We start from the raw sequence: 21,819 nt of genomic DNA, 5'->3' as shown, positions 1-21,819 counted from the left end.
CGCTTTGGTCGCTGAAAAAATGTCGTGAATAAAATTACTTCTGTTTTACTCCTCTCCACATAATACCTTATATCACAAAAAAAATTGTTGAGTGGATTATGAACTTTATTTTTAAAATAACAATGTTGGCATAACTGTTAACACTCTGTTTGACAATTATGCATAATGGTACAGCCTTTGCCATATATGTATTTGGCCTGTTTGACAGTTGCAGTCTCAGACATATTTGATATTTCTGGAATTTGGGTCTATTGCAGTGGGGTATAAAATTCATATTTAAAATAATATTGCCAACATAATTTTTTAACAAAAATTTCATTTTTTTATATACGACTTTTTTCTCGATCATATGATACATCCTTTTTCCATGTCATGATTGACAATTGCAATGGTAGTTATGTAGTGCAGTTTCTGGCTCAGTTTGCCCTCATTTGACCTGAGCCAGAAACGGCACTACTTTTTGTCGATAGGTCGTTGACGTATCCCAGGATCACCGTCATTTTTTATCGACCATTTGACCTGTCTTAGGTCCCCATCATTTTTTGCCGATCAGTTTGATCTGTTTTAGGACCCCCGTCATTTTTCTCCACCAATTTGATATTTTCTCTGAACCCCATCATTTGTTGTAGACCATTTTGATCTTAATTAGGACCCTTATCATTTTTTGTCCACCATCCTGACCTGTCTTAGGACCCCCAGTTTTTGTCGTCCAGTTTGAATTGTCTCAGGACCCTCGTCATTTTTTCCGAATCAGTTTGACCTGTCTTAGTTTCCTCATCATTCTTTGTCGAAAAATTTTATTTGTCAAAGGACCCCCATTATTTTTTGTCAACAATTTAACCTGTTTTAGAACCATCATCTTTTTTTTTCGTCTGATTTGACCTGTTTTAGGAACTTCGCCATTTTTTATTGACCAATTTCACCTGTTTTATGATCCCCATTATTTTTTGATGACTATTTGACTTGTGTTACGACCGCCATCACTTTTTCCCGACCGGTTTGACCTTTCTTAGGATCGCCATTATGGTTTATACGAAGAATTTGACTTGTCCTAGAACCGCCATTATTTTTTGTCGACCAGTTTGAACTGTCTTAGGACCCGCGTCATTTTTTATCGATCAATTTTGTCTGTCTTAGGACCTCCACTATTTTTGTTGGCCATTTATCCAGTCTTAAAGCCACTATCACTTTTTCCCGAACAATTTGTGACCTGAGCTAGGACTCCCATGACTTTTTGTCGATCAATTTGACTAGAAACAGCACTACTTTTTGGCAATAGGTCGTTGACTTGTCTCAGGATCTCCGTCATTTTTTACCGACCATTTGACCTGTCTTAGGACCTCCATCATTTTTTCTCAATCCATTTGATCTGTTTTAGACCTCCCGTCCATTTTTGTCGACCAATTTGACCTTTTTTAGGATCCCATTATTTTTTGTCGATCCATTTGACCTATCTTAGGAGCGCCGTCACTTTTTCCCCACCAATTTCATCTTAGGATCTCATTATTCTTTGTCGAAAAATTTGACTTGTCCTAGGACCCCATCATTTTTTGTAAACAATTTGACCTGTTTTAGGACCATCATCACTTTTTTCAATTAATTTGACTTGTCTTAGGACCCCCATCATTTTTTGTCGATCCATTTGATCTGTTTTAAGACCCCCGTCTTTTTATCGAGCAATTTGACCTTTTTTTAGGGCCCTCATCATTTTTTGTCGACCATTTTGATATGAATTAGGACCCTTATTATTTTTTGTCCACCATCTTGACCTGTCTTAGGACCCACACTTTTTGTCGTCCAATTTGAACTGTCTTAGGACCCTCGTTATTTTTTCCCAATCAGTTTGAGTTTCTTAGGATCCTCATCATTCTTTGTCGAAAAATTTGATTTATCCTAGGACCCCCACTATTTTTTGTCAACAATTTGACCTGTTTAAGAACCATCACCACTTTTTTCGACTTATTTAACCTGTCTTAGGAACTCCATCATTTTTTATTGACCAATTTAACCTGTTATAGGACTCCCATTATTTTTGGTCGAAAAAGTTGACTTCTCTTAGGACCTCTATCATTCTTTATCGAAAAATTTGACTTGAACTGTGTTAGGACAAGAGTCATTTTTTGACGACTATTTGGCTTGTTTTAGGACCGCCGTCACTTTTCCCCCATCAATTTCACCTTGAGATCTCATCATTCTTTGTCGAAACATTTGATTTGTCGTAGGACCCCCATTGTTTTTTGTTGACCGTTTTGATTTGTCTTAGGACTCCATAATTTTTTGTCAACAATTTTGACCTGTTTTAGGACCATCATCACTTTTTTTTAAATTTATTTAACCTGTCTTAGGAACTCCATCATTTTTTATTGACCAATTTGACCTGTTTTAGGACCCATTATTTTTTGTCGAAAAATTTAACCTGGCTTAGGACTCCCGTCATTTTTTGATAACTATTTGACCTGCCTTAGGTCCGCCATCACTTCTGCCCGACCAATTTGATCTCTCTTAGGATCACTGTCATTCTTTGTCGAAACATTTGATTTGTCCTAAGACCCCCATTATTTTTGTCGACCGTTTTGAATTGTCTTTGACCCCATCATTTTTTGTCAACAATTTGACCTGTCTTAGGACCTTCATCACTTTTTTTCGACTAATTTGATCTGTCTTAGGATCTGCACCTTTTTTTATCGATCAATTTGACCTGTTATAGGACCCCATTATTTTTGGTCGAAAAAGTTGACTTCTCTTAGGATCTCTATTATTCTTTATCGAAAAATTTGACTTGAACTGTGTTACCCCCATAATTTTTTGTCAACCATTTTACCTGTTTTAGGACCATCATCACTTTTTTTCAATTTATTTAACCTGTCTTAGGAACTCCATCATTTTTTATTGACCAATTTGACCTGTTTTAGGACCCATTATTTTTTGTCGTAAAATTTGACCTGTCTTAGGACTCCCGTCATTTTTTAATAACTATTTGACCTGTCTTAGGTCCGCCATCACTTCTTCCCAAACAATTTGACCTCTCTTAGGATCTCTATCTTTCTTTGTCGAAAAATTTGACTTGAACTGTGTTAGGACACGTACCATTTTTTGACGACTATTTCGCTTGTCTTAGGACCGCCATCACTTTGCCTCACCAATTTCACTTTAGGATCTGATCATTCTTGTCGAAAAATTTGACTTGTCCTAGGGCTGCCATTATTTTTTGTCGACCGGTTTGAATTGTGTTTGACCCCATCATTTTTTGTCAACAATTTGACCTGTTTTAGGACCATCATCACTTTTTTTCGACTAATCTGATCTGTCTTAGGATCTCCACCTTTTTTTGTCGATCAATTTGATCTGTTTTAGGACCCCCGTCTTTTTGTCGACCAATTTGACCTTTTCTAGGATCCCCATAACTTTTTGTCGACCATTTTGATCTGAATTATGACCCTTATCATTTTTTGTCCACGATCTTGACCTGTCTTGGGGCCCCCAGTTTTTGTCGTCCAGTTTGAACTGTCTTAGGACCCTTGTCATTTTTTTCCCAATCAGTTTGACCTGTCTTAGGATGATCATAATTCTATGTCGACAAATTTAATTTGTCCTAGGACCCCCATTATTTTTTGTCAACAATTTTACCTGTTTTAGGACCATCATCACTTTTTTTCAATTTATTTAACCTGTCTTAGGAACTCCATCATTTTTTATTGACCAATTTGACCTGTTTTAGGACCCATTATTTTTTGTCGAAAAATTTGACCTGTCTTTGGACTCTCCTCATTTTTTGATAACTATTTGACCTGTCTTATCCGCCATCACTTCTTCCCGAACAATTTGACCTCTCTTAGGATCTCTATCTTTTTTTGTCGAAAAATTTGATTTGAACTGTGTTAGGACACGCGTCATTTTTTGACGACTATTTGGCCTGTCTTAGGACCGCCATCACTTTTTCATCACCAATTTCACCTTGAGATCTCATCATTCTTTGTCGAAAAATTTGACTTGTCCTACGACCACCATTATTTTTTGTCGACCGTTTTGAATTGTCTTTGACCCCATAATTTTTTGTCAACAATTTGACCTGTTTTAGGTCCATCATCACTTTTTTTCGACTAAATTGATCTGTCTTAGGATCTCCACCTTTTTTTGTCGATCAATTTGATCTGTTTTAGGACCCCCGTTTTTTTGTCGATCAATTTGACCTTTTCTAGGATCCCCATAATTTTTTGTCGACCATTTTGATCTGAATTATGACCCTTATCATTTTTTGTCCACGATCTTGACCTGTCTTGGGGCCCCCAGTTTTTGTCGTCCAGTTTGAACTGTCTTAGGACCCTTGTCATTTTTTTCCCAATCAGTTTGACCTGTCTTAGGATGATCATAATTCTATGTCGACAAATTTAATTTGTCCTAGGACCCCCATTATTTTTTGTCAACAATTTGACCTGTTTTAGGACCATCATCATTTTTTCGGCTTATTTGACCTCTCTTAGGATCTCTAGTATTCTTTGTTGAAAATTTGACTTGTCCTAGGGCTGCCATTATTTTTTGTCGACCGTTTTGAATTGTGTTTGACCCTATCATTTTTGTCAACAATTTGACTTGTTTTAGGACCATCATCACTTTTTTTCGACTGATTTGATCTGTTTTAGGATCTCCACCTTTTTTTATCGATCAATTTGACCTGTCTTAGAACCACCACTATTTTTGTTGACCATTTGACCGGTCTTAAAACCCCCATTATTTTTTGTCGTCCAACTTGAACTGTCTTAGGATCCCCGTCATTTTTTCCCGACCAATTTGACCTGTCTTAGGATCTCCATCAGTCTTTGCCAAAAAATTTGACGAGAACCCCCAGAATTTTTTGTCGACCATTGGAGATCACTTTTTTTCGACCAAATTGACCTGCTTTAGGTCCCCCATGATTTTTTGTGGATCAATTTGACCTATCTTAGGACCTCCATATATTTTTTTTTTTACCAGTTTGACCTACTTTAGGATTCCCATCATTTTTTATCCATCAGTTTGATCCGTCTTAGGACCCTCAGTTTTTGTCGTCAAAATTGAACTATCTACACCATTATTTTCTGTCCTAGGACACCTTTAATTTTTCTCGACCATTAGACCTGTCTTAAAACCTCCATTAATTTTTGTCAATCAATTTGACTTATCTGGGGAGCCCCATCATTTTTTGTCCACCAACTTGTCTTAGGAGCCTCAGTTTTTGTCATTAAATTTGAACTGTCTTAGGAACCCTCTCATTTTTTCCTAACCACTTTGACCTGTCTTAGAATTCCCATAATTCTGCGTTAAAAATTTTCATTTGTCCTAGGGCCCACATTTTTTTTCGACTAATTTGAACTATCTTAGTTGTCCATAATTTTTGGTTGACAATTTGACTTGTCCTAGGACTGCGATCACTTTTTCCAGACTCATTTGACGTCTCTTAGGACCCCCATAATTTTTTGTCGATCAGTTTGACCTTTCTTAGGACCTCCTTAAAACCCTCAAAAGTTTTCACGACCAAATTGACCTACTTCAGAACCCCCATCATTTTTATTCGCCAGTTTGATGTGTCATTTTTGTCTTAGGACTTCCACCATATTTTATTGAACAATTTGCCGTGTTTAAAAACCCCATTATTTTTTGTCGAAAAATTTAACCCGTCTTAGGATCCTACCATTTTTTGTCAACCATTTTGACCTGTCGTAGGACCCCTTTAATTTTTTGCAGACCATTTGATCTGAATTAAAACCCCTATCATTTTTTGTCCACCAATGTCTTAGGACTCGCGTCATTTTTTCCCAATCAGTTTGATCTGTCTTAGGATCCCCATCATACCTTGTCGAAAAATTTGATTTGTCCTAGGACCCCCATAATTCTTGTCGATCAATTTGACTTGTCCTAGGACCGCCATCACTTTTGCAGACTAATTTGACCTGTTTTAAGACCCTCATCATTTTTTGTCGACTATTAGACATCATTTTTTCCCTACTAAATTGATCTTACTTTAGGACTCCGATCATTTTTGTCGATCGGTTTGACCTATCTTAGGACCTCCACCAGTTTGATCTGTCTGACTATCCTTAGTTTTTATTGGCCAATTTGACCCATTTTAGGATCCCCATCATTTTTTGTCGACCATGGGATCTGTCTTAGGAATTATTTTTTGTCTACCAATATACCTTTTGTCCGGCTAAGATTGTCACCGATTCAGTGGTACCAATTCAGTAAAAAACGTATATTTCTCCTCACTGAAATAGAGGTTGGCAACAATGAATCTTTTAAATTAAGTACCACATTCGATTGGTGGATTTCGTGGCACCCAAGTGAAAATATGGAAAAATCAGCCCAAATGATTCATTTTTACCAATCTAAATTTGAGTGCGGACAAATATTACTTAACGTGTTTTTTACTTGATTGGTACCACTGAATCCGCGGCAACCAATTTAAGGCGTCTTAGCTGACTTTATAACAATGTAAGTAAATTATTTGTCAAAATTATACTACAGACGAAATACAAACAACTGTCAAGAAAAATGCAGAAACAGCTCGCTTCGCTCGCTCGTAAAATATCCATCATTTTTATAATTATAGCATTTCTACACTTAATATAGTGTTAAAAGTAAATAGCTGCTGTGTTCAGTTCAGTAAAGGAATTAATTAATGATATACACCGCGTGATCAATAAATAATCAATAGTTGATCATGATAGTAGATGATAATTGATAACAAATTTTTATTTAAGTTCAATGTCAGTGTTTATCATGTCCATTTTGACAATAAGATGTAAATCAGAGTGACAGTTATATCAATTGCAAGCAAATAGTAATAATTGTTAATCACTCTGTATGACGTCAAATATCACACAGTAAAAGCAAAAAGATCCAAAATCTCCTGAAAATATTCTGATCCAGTTTTTTTCATAAACGAACCCTCCACAATGAAAAAATAATTTTTATTTTGGTATCGGCAACCAATAATACATGTGTATTATTAGTATTATTGGAATACATTGAAGTAATTTACTTATACAATACATTGGGTACCTATTTCATTAGAATAATAATTGATTCTGTTAATTACAGCTATAGAGAGTTTCGGTTGCATCATTATTTCTTATTTCAATTTTTTAAACTTTTGTATTAACAAATCTATAACTTCCCGATAGGTAGTTCTGCAACCAGTAATACACCATTGACATTCGTTTTTACAATAGCGCGTGCTAAGAAAGGCGGCTATTTAATATCACAGTCGCCTTTGCAAATTGACAGTTCACGAAAATTATTGCAGCAAAGCTTCAGCTAAAAATTTTGTTTCACAAAAAGTGTAAATTTTGACTAAGTTCAGTGAAAAATTTGACAAAAGTGAAGTGCTTTTCGAACTACTTGTCTTCTAGTTCATTTTACATTCCGGTAAGTACATTCCCTTTGATTTTATTTATTTACGCCAAACATTGCAGTAAAAAAGTTTAGTGCAGGCTTTAATGTTCTCTTTACTGCAAAAGTCAGAGGTAGTAGAGCATCTGCCAGTTAGCATGCTTTAATGAAAATGAAAAATTTAATAATTTAAAGCTTAAAGCAGAAAGTACTAATGAAGAATTTCATTATCACAACGTTAATTAAACATTCATACTTTCCATATATCCGTCACGCGTAATCTTTTTGTTGTTATTTTGTTTATTAATTTAATTTTTTTAACTTCTTTATCTACAAATTCAACTTTCTCGTACGTGATTCTGCAACCAGTAATACGCCAATACCATTTTTTTTTTCGGTTCGAGAAACTATCACAGTCGCCTTTGCTTTTTGACAGTTCACAAATTATTACGAGAAGGCGCCATTAAAAAATTTTGTTTCCCAGAAAGTGCAAATTTTGACTAATTTGAGCCAAAAATTTGGCAAAAGTGAAGTGTTTTCCGAATTACTTGTCTTCGAGTCCGTTCCAAGTAAGTATACACCATTTCATTTTAACTATTTACGGCAAACCGGCGACTAGCGATTATTAAAACAGTTCGTTCTCATAATAAAAGCCGAAAAAGAAGTCCCAGGAGACTTAAATCCGTCTGTTTAAAACGCTTCGTCCGGTCCCAAGCCGTGGCGATGCGTGATTTACAAAAAATTGTTCTTTGAACCTATAAATATTCACGGATTTGCGGCGAATTTATATGTTTTCTTGAGGAGATAAACGGGTTTTAAAAATCCCTTTTTAAGGAGATCGCCTCGTAAACAGAACTGCTGGCGCATAAAATATTTTTCCTATCTCTTCGTTCCGTGTGTTTGGACAAGACAGAATTATGAAAGGTAAGAGAATTTATTTAAGTGTAGTTCGGGGAAATTATTTTGGCGGATGCGCCGGATCCGCCTGGAAATATGGATAAATACGGCCAGGAATTCACGCCACGTAGTTCTAAAGTGTTTTATAGTTAATACTTGGCGCAGAAAATGACACGATAACGAATAATAATGAGATTTTCGAAATGGCCGGCAACCCGCATTACAGGGGAAACTAATAGTCTGGTTAAGAGTGGGCGAAGGGTTTAATATGAGGTATAAATTAGAGCGACTATTGCATCCGTGAGATCACGGCCAGCGAGAATGCGATTACGTCGACTAATTTCGGAATCGTGATAAATTAAACTCGGGTTTTTTGGTTTGTTTTTATTGGTTTAATAAATACAAAGTGGGGTGGAAAAGTTACAAGTGGTCTTGTTTGTGACGTCGTTTTCTGTTGGGGAAGCTGTCGAATATCGTGGTCGTGGTGTTGAGAAAGAGCCGCTCCTCGTCGGTGGTTTGCAAAAAATACGCGCCGTAAGGAATGTTCGAATTGGCTGCAATTCCCATTGGCACTGAGATCAGTCCATTTGTGTTTCCTGCTAAATATTCATCCCAGGCTTGGAACGGGTATGCTTTGAATAAATCGGGTTTCTTTACGGAAGCAGTCCAGAAATCGCATGACCGCAAGTGGCTGCAAACCCCTGTAGCAGATATTATTTATTGCTGAGAGTGATAAAACTTCTGTAAAATACTGCTAGTGACGGTACGTTTCTTAAATTTTAAGTACGAGATTTATTTGTGAATGTGCAACAAACTCGACTAAGAAAGCTAGCAAAATTTAAAGGTCTTGTTAATAAAACAACAGTAAACTAATATTTTTTTAATTAAATTCATATCAATGAATGTTCTAAAATTTCAGGAAAGTTTACAGTTTTCATTTTTTTTTGGCAGGCAATCTCTTCTTTATGTAAACTCAAAGAGTAAACATTTCTTTCCAATGTAATGTTCTAGTAATTTCACAAAATTTTGTCAATTATCATACTTGAACTTCAGTTCTCAGCTAAATGAGACATTCAAGAGTTTTCCGATAAAGAATCAAAAAAGAAAAAAGAGAAGAAATTCAGTTACGCACTAGAGTCAAAATTATTTTGTCTCTTCAAAAATTTTCTAGAATTTTCTTCAAATCTTGTCAAGTTGCCCTGTTCACACTACAGACAATTTTACTTTCTTCTTGACCACTGCCATTTAGAATTTGAATTTTTGAACAGAATTTTTAAAGTGATTATATGTATGTCTTTAAATGAAATTCACACAATTTTTTCACATAACATTTTTTTTGCTTCCACCTTGAATGTCAAAACTAGATTTTCGAAATTCTTTGATTAAGTGTGGCATAAATTTTGCTAATTTGATTTTTTAAATATTAATTTTTTTACATCTTTTTTTTTGCTTAAATTGCATTTCACTGTGGTGTCAGCAAATGAGAAAGAACTCGGTGGTAAAAACGCAAAAAAGGCACAATTTTGTAGATAATTTCCTTCTGCTTTTATAATCTAAACAAGAATAACTAACTTATTTTAGAACAGACATTTTCAGTTAGAAAATTTCAGTACTTTACTGTCTGCTGTTATTTAGAAATTTTGATTTTTTTCTAGGAAGTTTTTTTGGGATTTATGAATGTGAATAGTAAAATTCGAAATTTTCTAATATATGGTTTTTAACAAACTGAAAATAACTGTTTTAAAATTTATATTGCTTGGAATGTATTCTTATACATCGTAGAAAAATTTGTGCTTGTATTATGAGCCTAAAATGTCTTTGTCGTGCTAAAGTTGCGAAATATCACTTTTTTCTGTTAACGGAGAAATATTTTTTTTAATAAATTATTTTCTTTAATTTGAATCTTTGAACAGAATTTTTTTAGGGATTTTATTGTCGTTATATTTCTTTGACTTTGATTTCAACTTATATCTTAAAAATCAGATTTTCAAAATTCTTTGATTAAAATTTTTCAATTTTTCAAATTTTTTAATTTCCCAAGTACCAATTTTTTTCATTTTTCAATATTTCAATTTCACAATATTTCATTTTTTCGGATTTGAACTTTTTCGTTTTCCCAGTTTTGAATTTTCAATTTTACAATTTTGCAATTTATATAATTTTTTTTATTCGCAAAGTTGAAAAATAAAAAAATTGAAAAATCCGAAAAAATAGAAAAACTGAACAAAAGAAAAAATTGAAAAATCGAAAAACTAAAATAAAACGAAAAATTGCAAAATCGAAAAAGTGGAAAATCGAAAAATTGAAACTTTGAAAAACTCAAAAACGAATCGAGTCAAAAAAAATTGGAAAACCCAAAAATTGTAAATAAATCGAAAATCTGTAATATTGAAAGATCGAAAAGCTCAAAAATTAAATAACGCGAAATAGAAAAATTAATAATGGAAAATTCAAAAATCAAATAAATGAAAATGTTTAAAAATCCTATAATCGAAAAATGGAAAAAATTTTAAAACGTAAATTGAAAACGTGCAAGATTTTTAAAATTATAATTATTATTACATGTGTAAAATGGTAACTAGAAAAATTGCAAATCAAAATGTGAAGAAATGAGAAATTAAAAAAATCGAAAAGTTGGAAAACCGAAAAACGGCAAATCGAAAAATTGGAAAATGAAAAAATAAAAAAATGTTTCCACTGAAAAATAGAAAAATGTTTTAAAATTGTTATCATTATTACATATTTAAAATGAAAACTAAAAAAATTGCGAAACAATAATTAAAGAAACGAAAAATAAAAAAATTATGGAACTGAAAAATCTAAAACTGAAAAATCTGAAAGTTGAAAAACTGAAAAATGAAAAATGGCAAATTGAAAAATTGAAAAATCAAAAAATTAAAAAATTTTCCATTGAAAAACAGGAAAATTATACAATCAGATCACTGAAAAACCGAACAATTGAAAAAACAAGGAAAATGAAGACCGAAACAAAAAAGTGCAATTCAAAAAATTGACGACATGAAAAATTGAAGAAAAAGAAAAATGAAAAACCGAAAAATTGCAAACCGAATAAATTTTTCTTTAACTAAATCTTGTATTTGCTAAATTATGTTTGACTTCGATTCTGTGGGATTTTTTTCCGTGTTATATTTTTTAAATATGTATTGAATTTGTTTAAATTGTATGTGTGATGTTACCAGAACTAGGTAGTAGATTTTTTTCGTTTTCCTAGTTTTGTGTTTTCAATTTTACAATTTTGCAATTTATACAATTTTTTTATTCGCATAATTTGAAAATCGACAAATTAAAAAAATTGAAAAATCGGGAAAAAATTGAAAAACTCAAAAAAAAGTAAAAATTGAAAAACCAAAAAACTAAAAATAAAACAAAAATTTGCAAAGTCAAAAAAGTGGGAAATCGAAAAACTGAAAACCAAAGAACTGAAGAAACAAAAAATTGAATAATTGAAAAACTAAAAATCGAGAAACTTAAAATCGAAAAATTTATTAAATCGAAAATTGGAAAAAAGAAAAAACGAATCGAGTCAAAAAAATTGGAAAACCAAAAATTGTAAATAAATCGGAAAACTGTAACATCGAAATATCGAAAAATTTAAAAAATTAAAAATCGAAAATTTGATAAATCGAATAAATGAAAAAGTTTTAAAATCCAGTAATCGAAAAATGGAAAAAAATCTAAATTCGTAAAATTGAAAAAGTGCAAGAGTTTTAAAATTATGATTATTATTAGATGTGTAAAATAAAAACGTGAAAAAACGAAAAACTGAAAAATCGAGAAACTGAAAAAACTAAAATTGGAAAAAGGGTAAATGAAAAAATCTAGAAACTGGAAAACCGAAAAACTGCATCTCGAAAGATTGAAAAATCAAAATACTGAAAAATGTTTCCATTGAAAAATAGAAAAATGTTTTAAAATTATTATCATTATTACATATTTAAAATGAAACCTAGAAAAATTGCAAATCAAAAATTAAAGAAACGAAAAACAAAAAAATCTAAAACTTGAAAAACTAAAAACTAAAAACCGAAAAACGGCAAACGGAAAAATTGAAAAACCAAAAAAAAATGAAAAAAAATCCATTGAAAAACAGAAAAATTATACAATCAGAACACAATTTTCTTCACTTAACAGTTTTTTGTTTTCAACTTAAATCGCTAAATCAGATTTTTAAAATTCTTTGATTAAGTTTGGCGATATTTTTTTTAACAAAATCTTTTATTTTTAAAATTTTTGAATGTTTCAAGTACCCGATTTTCCAGTTTCTTTATTTTTCAATATTCTGTCTTCACAGTATTTCATTTTTTCGGTTTTCCACTTTTTCGACTATGAGTTTATCCATCATTAATCTTACGCTTTTTCAATTTTTTGGTTCTAATTTTTCGAATTCTTAATTTCCAATTTCTCGATTTTTTAAATTTTTCACTTTATACTTTTTCATTTTCCCAATTTTGAATGTTCAATTTTACAATTTTGCAGTTTATCCACTTTTATTTTTTCGCAAAGTTGATAAATCGAAAAATCAAAAAAATAGAAAAACTGAAAAAAAGAAAAAATTGCAAAATAAAAAAACGAAAAATTGCAAAGTCGAAAAAGTAAAAAATGAAAAACTGAAAATCAAAGAATTGAAGAAACGAAAAATTGAAACATTGTAAAACTAAAAATCGAGAAACTTAAAATCCAAAAAATTATTTAATCGAAAATTGGAAAAAAGAAAAAACGAATCGAGTCAAAAAAATTGGAAAACCCAAAAATTGTAAATATATGGGAAAGCTGTGACAATGAAAGATCGAGAAATTCAAAATTTGAAAAAACGAGAAATTGAAAAATCGAAAAACTGAAAAAACTAAAATTGAAAAAAGAATAAGTGAAAAAATCTAAAAACTGGAAAATCGAAAAACGCCAAATCGAAAAATTGAAAAACCAAAAAATAAAAAAAAAATCCATTGAAAAACAGAAAAATTATACAATCAGAACACAATTTTCTTCACGTAACAGTTTTTTGTTTTCAACTTAAACCGCTAAATCAGATTTTCAAAATTCTTTGATTAATTTTGGCGATATTTTTTTTAACAAAATCTTTTATTTTTAAAATTTTTTAATGTCTCAAGTATCCAATTTTCCAGTTTCTTGATTTTTCAATATTCTGATTTCACAATTTTCATTTTTTCGGTTTTCCACTTTTTCGACGATGAGTTTATCCACCATTAATCTTACGCTTTTTCAATTTTTTGGTTCTAATTTTTCGAGTACTTAATTTCCAATTTTTAGATTTTTGAAAGTTTTCATTTTATACTTTTTCGTTTTCCTAATTTTGAATTTTCAATTTTGCAATTTATCCACTTTTATTTATTCGCAAAGTTGATAAATCGAAAAATCAAAAAAATAGAAAAACTGAAAAAAAGAAAAAATTGAAAAATAAAAAAACGAAAAATTGCAAAGTCGAAAAAGTAAAAAATGAAAAACTGAAAATCAAAGAATTGAAGAAACGAAAAATTGAAACACTGAAAAACTAAAAATCGAGAAACTTAAAATCCAAAAAATTATTTAATCGAAAATTGGAAAAAAGAAAAAAAGAATCGAGTCAAAAAAATTGCAAAACCCAAAAATTGTAAATATATGGGAAAACTATGACTATAAAAGATCGAAAAATTCAAAAATTAAATAACAAGAAATTGAACAATGAAAAAATGAAAAATCGAATAAATGAAAAAGTTTTAAAATCTAATAATCGAAAAATAGAAAAATTTAAAATCCTAAAATTGAAAAAATGCAAGATTTTTTAAACTATAATTATTATTACATGTGTAAAATGGAAACTAGAAAAATTGCAAATCAATAGGTGAAGAAACGAGAAACTGAAAAATCGGGAAGCTGAAAAACTGGGATTGAAAAAATGAGAAATGAAAAAAATCTAAAAGTTGGAAAACCGAAAAATTCAAAAATCGAAAAATTTCAAAATTTGTCCATTGAAAAATAGATTTTTTTTAAATTATGTTACATATATTTAAAATGACAACTAAAAAAATTACAAATCAAAAATTAAAGAAACGAAAAACTCAAAAATCTAAAAAATTAAAAATGTTTCCATTGAAAAACAGAAAAATTATACAATCAGAGCACTGAAAAACCGAAAAATTGAACAAACAAGGAAAATGAAAATCGAAACAAAAAAGTACAATTAAAAAAATTGACGACATTAAAAAAATTAAAAAACGGAAACTCGTGAATCTGTACATCGAAAATTGCTAAATCTAAAAATTCATACTTCCAGAAGTAGAAAAATCGAGAAACTGAAAAATTTTAAAACCAAAACTCGAAGAGTTGCATATCGTAAAGTCAAGAAACAAAAAAAATGAAAAACTAAAAAATTGCAAACCCAATAATTTTTTTATCTAAATCTTGTATTTGCTATTTTATGTTTGACTTCGATTCTGCAGGATTTTTTTCGTGTTAGATTGTCATTATATTTCTAACATTTTTTTTGCTTTCAACTTAAATCTCAAAATCAGATTTTCAAAATTCTTTGATTATGTGTGGCAATATTTTTTTTTACTAAATCTTTTATTTGCTATTTTAGATTTCTCACGGAATTTTTTTCCTGTTAGATTTTTAAATATTGACTTTTTTAACATTTTTTGCTTAAAAACCAAATAACTGTATTTTTTTCTGCTTTTGTAATCTAAAAAAAAAAATAAAGTTGCCCTGTTCACACCAACTTTGGTTATAACCAGTACGCGGGAATTTGTTTTAACCGCTGCAATCCCCCAGTTGAAGTAAGGTGTATTTTACGGCGAGTAGCGGGGACGCCTTGATCTGGTCCACAAGGTCATAGCCTGTGCGTCGCTAGGAGTGTTTACAACTAGTAAAAAAACTACTTCTATATTACTATATTACTTCAAATAATAATACTTGATGCCCTTTTTAATTTTTCAACCACAGGACCACAGATTTGTGATCTTGAAATGTTATATTATGTTGATATAGTCCAAAAGAAAAATATTATTGTAATCAAACTATCGCCGCGACAGCACTGGTTCTACCGTATGAAACACAATTCCGCGCGTTGGTTATAACACACAATTTCAGTTACAAAATTTCACTCCTCTGTTATCTACTTCACCTAGAAATTCTGATTTTTTTTAACGGGTTTTTGACAAACTGAAAATAACTGGTTTCAAATTTATATTGTTTGGAACGCATTCTTTGTATACGCTATAGAAAAATTTGTGTTTGTATTTCGAGCGTAAAATGTCTTTCTTGCTCTCAAGTTTCTATTACTACAGAATTTTGTTTTTATTATTGAACTAAAAACTACGAAAAAAGAAAGAAACTGCTCTATCAACTTCGTAATGCCAACCATTTACTTCTAGAAATTTAAGTCCCAAATAATCTAATTTCTCCAATGTCTAAACACGTCTTTCGTCACGCAACTTCTAATCCTTCCTCAGACCGCCCTATTTAATTGTTTCGAGTTTCATCACTTCATCTTTCTAAACAAAGCAGTTTTAAGAGAACCCCACTCCTAGGTAAGCCCTCCTAGATCCCACCTAAATCATATCTACTCACAAAATCCGCACCCCGGCTGATGCTGTCCGCCGTTCGGATAGTAATCTACATGTCCCGACGGAAAAATAATCCCCAGATGTCTTCCGTTCGTGTGTATAACGTCGACGAACGCCGCGTCGCCCGGATCAAGGATCTCATCCAGGGACTCTATGTGCGGCCATTCGTACAACGGAGCCGCAGGATCCAGCCCCGATATCCTGTCGATTGTCTGATTCATGTCGTACTGGAGCCTGTGTCCTGCGAACGCGGCGATTTGCGCTCCCATGCTGTGGCCTATCATGTGAACCGACGACATGTTGATGCCGGTTGATTTTGCGAGGAACATGCAGAAACGGGTTAGCTGTCTGCCGACGACGCCGGTGTGGATGCGGGCTTCGGTGTAGATGGCATGAGATAAGGGCGCCCAATCCACTATTACGATGTTCCACAAATTCGTCCGCGCCATAACTGCGGGGAGGAATTGGCGTTAGTGTTGTTTGGGGGAGGGTAATAGACGACGAGACAAAAGCTGTTCGGTGTTCTGACACGAAGAGTTTTAAGAGCGACAGGGTTTATTGCTCGGGTTAGTTTAGGATGGGAATGAGTTTTTAAGGCCGCAGACGGCATACACATTATTTGCATGTCATAATATTGTCGTCAAATTTTAAGTACATTGTATTCCGTACACTATTTTTCAGAACGTGTTGCATTCTTAGCCCGCGTTAAAAGAACTATCATTATTATTATTGTGATTATTAGGTCTCTGTTTTCTGTCCAAACACAACAAACAGCGGGCAGATATCACGACCGGCAGCCCTAAATTAGTAATAACTTTTCGTAGGCAATTTTCTCAAACAAAGAAATGCGAGATGGTGTCGGGATCCCGGTTATCAGTAAAAGAAAAAGAGCCATCGCATTGTTTCTTTGTGCAGACACGTTAAACTGAAATTTTACGAAGTACGAAAGAAACATAAAGGCTTTAAAAGCACCAGAAGCGTCTGAAAGGAAGCTGGATAACGAAACTTTAATTTTTTACAAAGTTTTATTTTATTGGAAAGGAAACTTTTCCCAGCTTAGGTGTAAAACATACGTTAGGAGCTGACACCTCTTAAAATGAGCTTACAATGTTACTTCTTTATATCTTTCGGAAAAGATATATGGGCAATAAAAATGGTTAAGTACATAATGAAAAAGACATAGTCCGCGTCCAGAATAAATTTGATTATTTATGGGAGGTTTGCGCGCTAGATGAATCCCTAATGGCTCGGTTTTAAATATTTACTGTGTGGGGATTGTGATTTATACTTATTGTAATGATTTCGTGAAAAATTTTAATGCAAAGCTTTCAGTAATGACCTTAATGACAGTCAAAATTTGCCTAATCGTCCTGACCTACACTGTGTTGACGTTGCCTCAAAATCTTGCAGGGTAAAAGTTATTTAGATTTTATAAAATAATATACTTTTAAGCTTGTAGTTTATGAATCGGCCTTTACTTTTTTCGACGACAGATTATTTTATTTCACATTAGTAGTGCGTACGAACGTCGTATTTCATTAACAACCGATGCCGTTCTTTATAAACATTGGACCCCACTTTGTCGGATCAAAAGATCATGGAGTCCTGAAAGTGGAGGAAGGGGACTTTTGCAAGATCTAAAGACTGTTGACTCGTGAAGGTGGACAAGGAGGACTTGTGCAAGACCTAAAGACTTTTGACTCGTGAATGTGGAAAACGGGATTTTTGTCGGATCGAAGGATCATTCTACTGTGAAGGCAAAGAAAAGAGACTTTTGTCCAATCGAACGACCATTGCGTCGTGAAGGTGAAGAAAAGGGACTTTTGTCGGATGAAAACATCGTTGACTTGTGAAGGTGGAGAAAAGGGACTTTTGTCGGATCGAAACATCGGTGACTAATGAAAGTGGAGAAAGGGGACTTTTGCAAGAGCTAAAGACTGTTGACTCGTGAAAGTCGAGAAAGTGGACTTTTGTCGGACCGAAAGTCAGTTGAGTCTTGGAGGTGGAAAAACAGAACTTTTGTCGGATTGAAAGAACGTTGACTTGTGAAGATGGAGAAAAGAGCTTTTGTCGGATCGAAACATTGTTGACTAGTGAAAATGGAGGAAGGGGCCTTTTGCAAAATCTAAAGACTGTGGACTCGTAAAGGTGGAAAAGGGGACTTTTGTCGAATGGAAAGATGATTCTGTGGTGAAGGAGAACAAAGGGGACTTTTGCAAGATCTAAAGACTCTTGACTCGTGAATGTGGAAAAGGGGATTTTTGTCGGATCGAAGGATCATTCTACTTAAAGGTGGAGAGAAGGGACTTTTGTCATATCGAAAGATTATTGACTAGTGAAAGTGGAGAAATGGAATTTTGCAAGATCTAAAGACTGTTGACTCATGAGAGTGGAGAAAGTGGACTTTTGTTGGACCGAAACATCGTTGACTAGTGAAAGTGGAGAATGGAGACTTTTGCAAGATTTAAAGACTGTTGACTCGTTAAGGTGAAAAGTGGGACTTTTTTCTGATGGAAGGATGATTGATTGTGTGGTGAAGGTAAAGAAAAAGGGCTTTTGCAAGATCCAAAGAGTGTTGACTCGTAAATGTGAAAAGGGAAACTTTTGTCGGATCGAAAGATCATTATGTTGTGAAGGTGAAGAAAGGGACTTTTGCAAGATCGAAAAACCGTTGATTCATGAAAGTGGAAAAAGTGGACTTTTGTCGGACCGAAAGTCTGGTGAATCCTGAAGGTGGAAAAACGGGACTTTTGTAGGATCGAAACATCGTTGACTAGTGAAAATGGAGAAAGGGAACTTTTGCAAGATCTAAAGACTGTTGACTCGTGAAGGTGGACAAAGAGGACTTTTGCAAGATCTAAAGACTGTCTACTCGTGAAAGTGGAGAAAGTGGACTTTTGTCGGACCGAAAGTCAATTGAGTCTTGGAGGTGGAAAAACGGGACTTTTGTAGAATCGAAAGAACGTTGACTTGTGAAAGTGGAGAAAAGGGACATTTGTCGGATCGAAACATCGTTGACTAGTGAAAATGGAGAAAGGTGGCTTTTGCAAGATCTAAAGACTGTTGACTCGTGAAAGTGGACAAAGAGGACTTTTGCAAGATCTAAAGAATCTTGACTCGTGAATGTGGAAAAGGGAATTTTTGTCTGATCGAAGGATCATTCTACTGTGAAGGTAAAGAAAAGAGACTTTTGTCCAATCGAACGACCATTGCGTCGTGAAGGTGAAGAAAAGGGACTTTTGTCGGATCAAAACATCGTTGACTTGTGAAGGTGGAGAAAAGGGACTTTTGTCGGATCGAAACATCGGTGACTAGTGAAAGTGGGGAACGGGGACTTTTGCAAGATCTAAAGACTGTTGACTCGTGAAAGTGGAGAAAGTGGACTTTTGTCGAACCGAAAGTCAGTTGAGTCTTTAAGGTGGAAAATCGGGACTTTTGTAGGATCGAAAGAACGTTGACTTGTGAAGATGGAGAAAAGGGACATTTGTCGGATCGAAACATCGGTGACTAGTGAAAGTGGAGAAAGGGGACTTTTGCAAGAGCTAAAGACTGTTGACTCGTGAAAGTGGAGAAAGTGGACTTTTGTCGAATCGAAAGTCAGTTGAGTCTTGGAGGTGGAAAATCGAGGCTTTTGTAGGATCGACAGAACGTTGACTTGTGAAGGTGGAGAAAAGGGACATTTGTCGTATCGAAACATCGTTGACTAGTGAAAATTGAGAAAGGAGGCTTTTGCAAGATCTAAAGACTGTTGACTCATGAAAGTAGGAAAGGGGACTTTTGTCGGATCGAAGGATCATTATTTTGTGGAGGTGAAGAAAGGGGATTTTTCTCTAATCGAAAGACCGTTCTGTCGTCAAGGTGGAGAAATGGGACTCTTGTCGAATTAAAAGAACGTTGACTTATGAAAGTGGAGAAAAGGGATTTTTCCAAGATCCAAAGACTCTTGACTCGTGAATGTGCAACAGGGGAATGTTGTCAGATCGAAAAACCGTTGAGCAGCCAAAGTCGTGACCGTCCTAGTGAGATGGTAAAACGAGAGCCAAAATTTTTCAAATGATCCCCATGAACAATTGTTGGCTTCACCTTAAAATGTTACGTAATAATTGTTATTTAAATTTTATAAAACAACATACTCTACACTTGTGGTTTATGAATCCGTGTTGATTTTTTACCCTGAACTTCCACTATAATACTCGTATATATAAAATTTTGCAAAATTAAATTTTAGAATTTTTCAAAGAAGCGGGAAGTTCAGTCGAAATAACCTTCGACTAATTATTTTTATAGTTATTTTGAATTTCCTGTTTTCAGTAGAATTATTGAATCTTTTCGCTAGTGTGAATGAGTATTTTTGTTACGAATCCGTCTGTCGGTCTGTCCATCTGCTTGTCTGTATGACATCTGTGTCCATTTGTATTAGATCTTCGATTGTTGTCAAATTTTATATGTACATTGGGAATACCCTCTAGAAATCTAAAAATTTGCCATATTTTACTTTCGCGATTTTGGAAAAATGGTAAGAATTTTCGAAGAAATCAAGCCGGAAGAAACTTCAGGGGATAAATAAAACAATTTTTTGCTCAAGTTCGAAGGTGTTTTAAAAAAGGGTAAATATTTCAAATACTGAAAAATCAAGCTAAATTGACAAAAAGTGCACAAATAATTCCGGGAGGTAGATTTTGACGACTCAATTCGACAACTAGTTTTCGAAATATTCGGTTTCAAAAACAAATTTTAAAATATGTAGTTCCATATTTCACTTTGGCGATTTTGAAAAAATTCGAATTAATTACATAAATGTATTTTACTAGGTGATTAAACACCATCATTGTAATTTATTTTGTAAATTAACATTATGTAACACATTGCACTAGCTTGATTTTTAGAACATGCGGACATTGTCATTGGTTGTTAAATTTAATTAAAATTAATCAAAATTAACAATGTTTTAAATAATAATATCTGACCGCTGTGTATTGGATATAATTACTGTGTTTGTTACGTAGCACGAATGTGATTAACCACAAGCATAAAACAAATTCAAAATTCAAAATGACTACAAATTAATCAAACATAATTTTGATGAATGAATCAAAAAAATTAGGTCGCGTTTCTCACCAGGTGAAGCAAAGTGTGTTATCAGTTTAAGGTCCTAGATGCATTTGTTAAATGTGAAGGTCATTTGCAATTACTCGTAACACTTTCATCACTCAAAGCAAGTACTGGACGTCAACACAAAAAAGATCTTAATACAGTCGTAAACAACGAATAAACAAGTCAAGGCAACACCAAATCGCATACCTTCCCTCATTTCCACCATCCACGGCACGTCCTTCCCGTGGGTCCACCCATGTATGATGATCTTCGTAGGCAAATCCGGATTAAACCGCGAGCTCTCGATCGAGCCGAGATCACCAATAAAAAGCTGGTCATCCTTTGATAAGTCGCTACTGTGGAGAATAATATATCTTGCGTAAGTAGATTACTCGAGTCCTAGTGGTGTCCCATTCATCATTTTCCGAGCAAAGTATCGATTCGTCCGGAAAATAAGCGAATGAAAAAATATTCCAAGCTCCTACCTGTGGTACAAGTGGAAAGTCACTTCGTTTTCGGGCGGCGTGAAGCCAAGGGCGGCCCGGTAATTGTTCCTAATGGGGTACAGCACTCCACTAATTCTCCCAGTACAACACACTAACAAGGAGATTTTAAACCACATTTCGCGAGGAAATGCCGTAATCCGATCTGCACCAACATACTTACTAAGCGAAAATCGGCGTTGCGTTAATGTTATATTGTAAACGATTTCGACATGATTGTTATTGAACAAAAAAAATACACTTGTGGCTTCGCTAATATTGTACACATAGAGGTTACAAAATTTATGTTGCAAAATTTCGCGTGCGGGAGCGGTGACGGATGAGCCGGTGCAAGGTCATATGGTGTGTATTTGGAAAAGGTAGCTGATTGCTGA

The 21,819-nt window shown here is 33.6% G+C and overlaps 2 protein-coding genes across 2 annotated transcripts in view; both read right to left on the bottom strand.

Moving 5' to 3' along the window:
• LOC135139580 (transmembrane channel-like protein) overlaps positions 1 to 21,819 on the bottom strand; it is a gene marked incomplete at its 3' end in the record, with an annotated part of 61,926 nt that overhangs the window by 9,273 nt on the left and 30,834 nt on the right. The gene's annotated exons all lie outside the window — the stretch shown is intronic.
• Positions 8,686 to 21,564, bottom strand: LOC135139444 (pancreatic lipase-related protein 2-like). The gene is made up of 4 exons (XM_064069681.1): positions 21,428 to 21,564; positions 21,150 to 21,298; positions 15,853 to 16,299; positions 8,686 to 8,966 (listed from the first exon to the last, which is right to left on the bottom strand). Exons 1-4 carry the CDS (start codon positions 21,562 to 21,564, stop codon positions 8,686 to 8,688), a joined length of 1,014 nt encoding a protein of 337 aa, XP_063925751.1.

Source organism: Zophobas morio, unplaced genomic scaffold (assembly GCF_036711695.1).
Source record: "Zophobas morio isolate AGI-343-1 ecotype UQ-CSIRO unplaced genomic scaffold, CSIRO_AGI_Zmor_V1 ptg000031l, whole genome shotgun sequence".
In the NCBI taxonomy this organism is placed as follows: Eukaryota; Metazoa; Arthropoda; class Insecta; order Coleoptera; family Tenebrionidae; genus Zophobas; species Zophobas morio.
The sequence above is the reverse complement of the archived record's forward strand: the minus strand, read 5'-3'. Positions and strand labels throughout refer to the sequence as shown.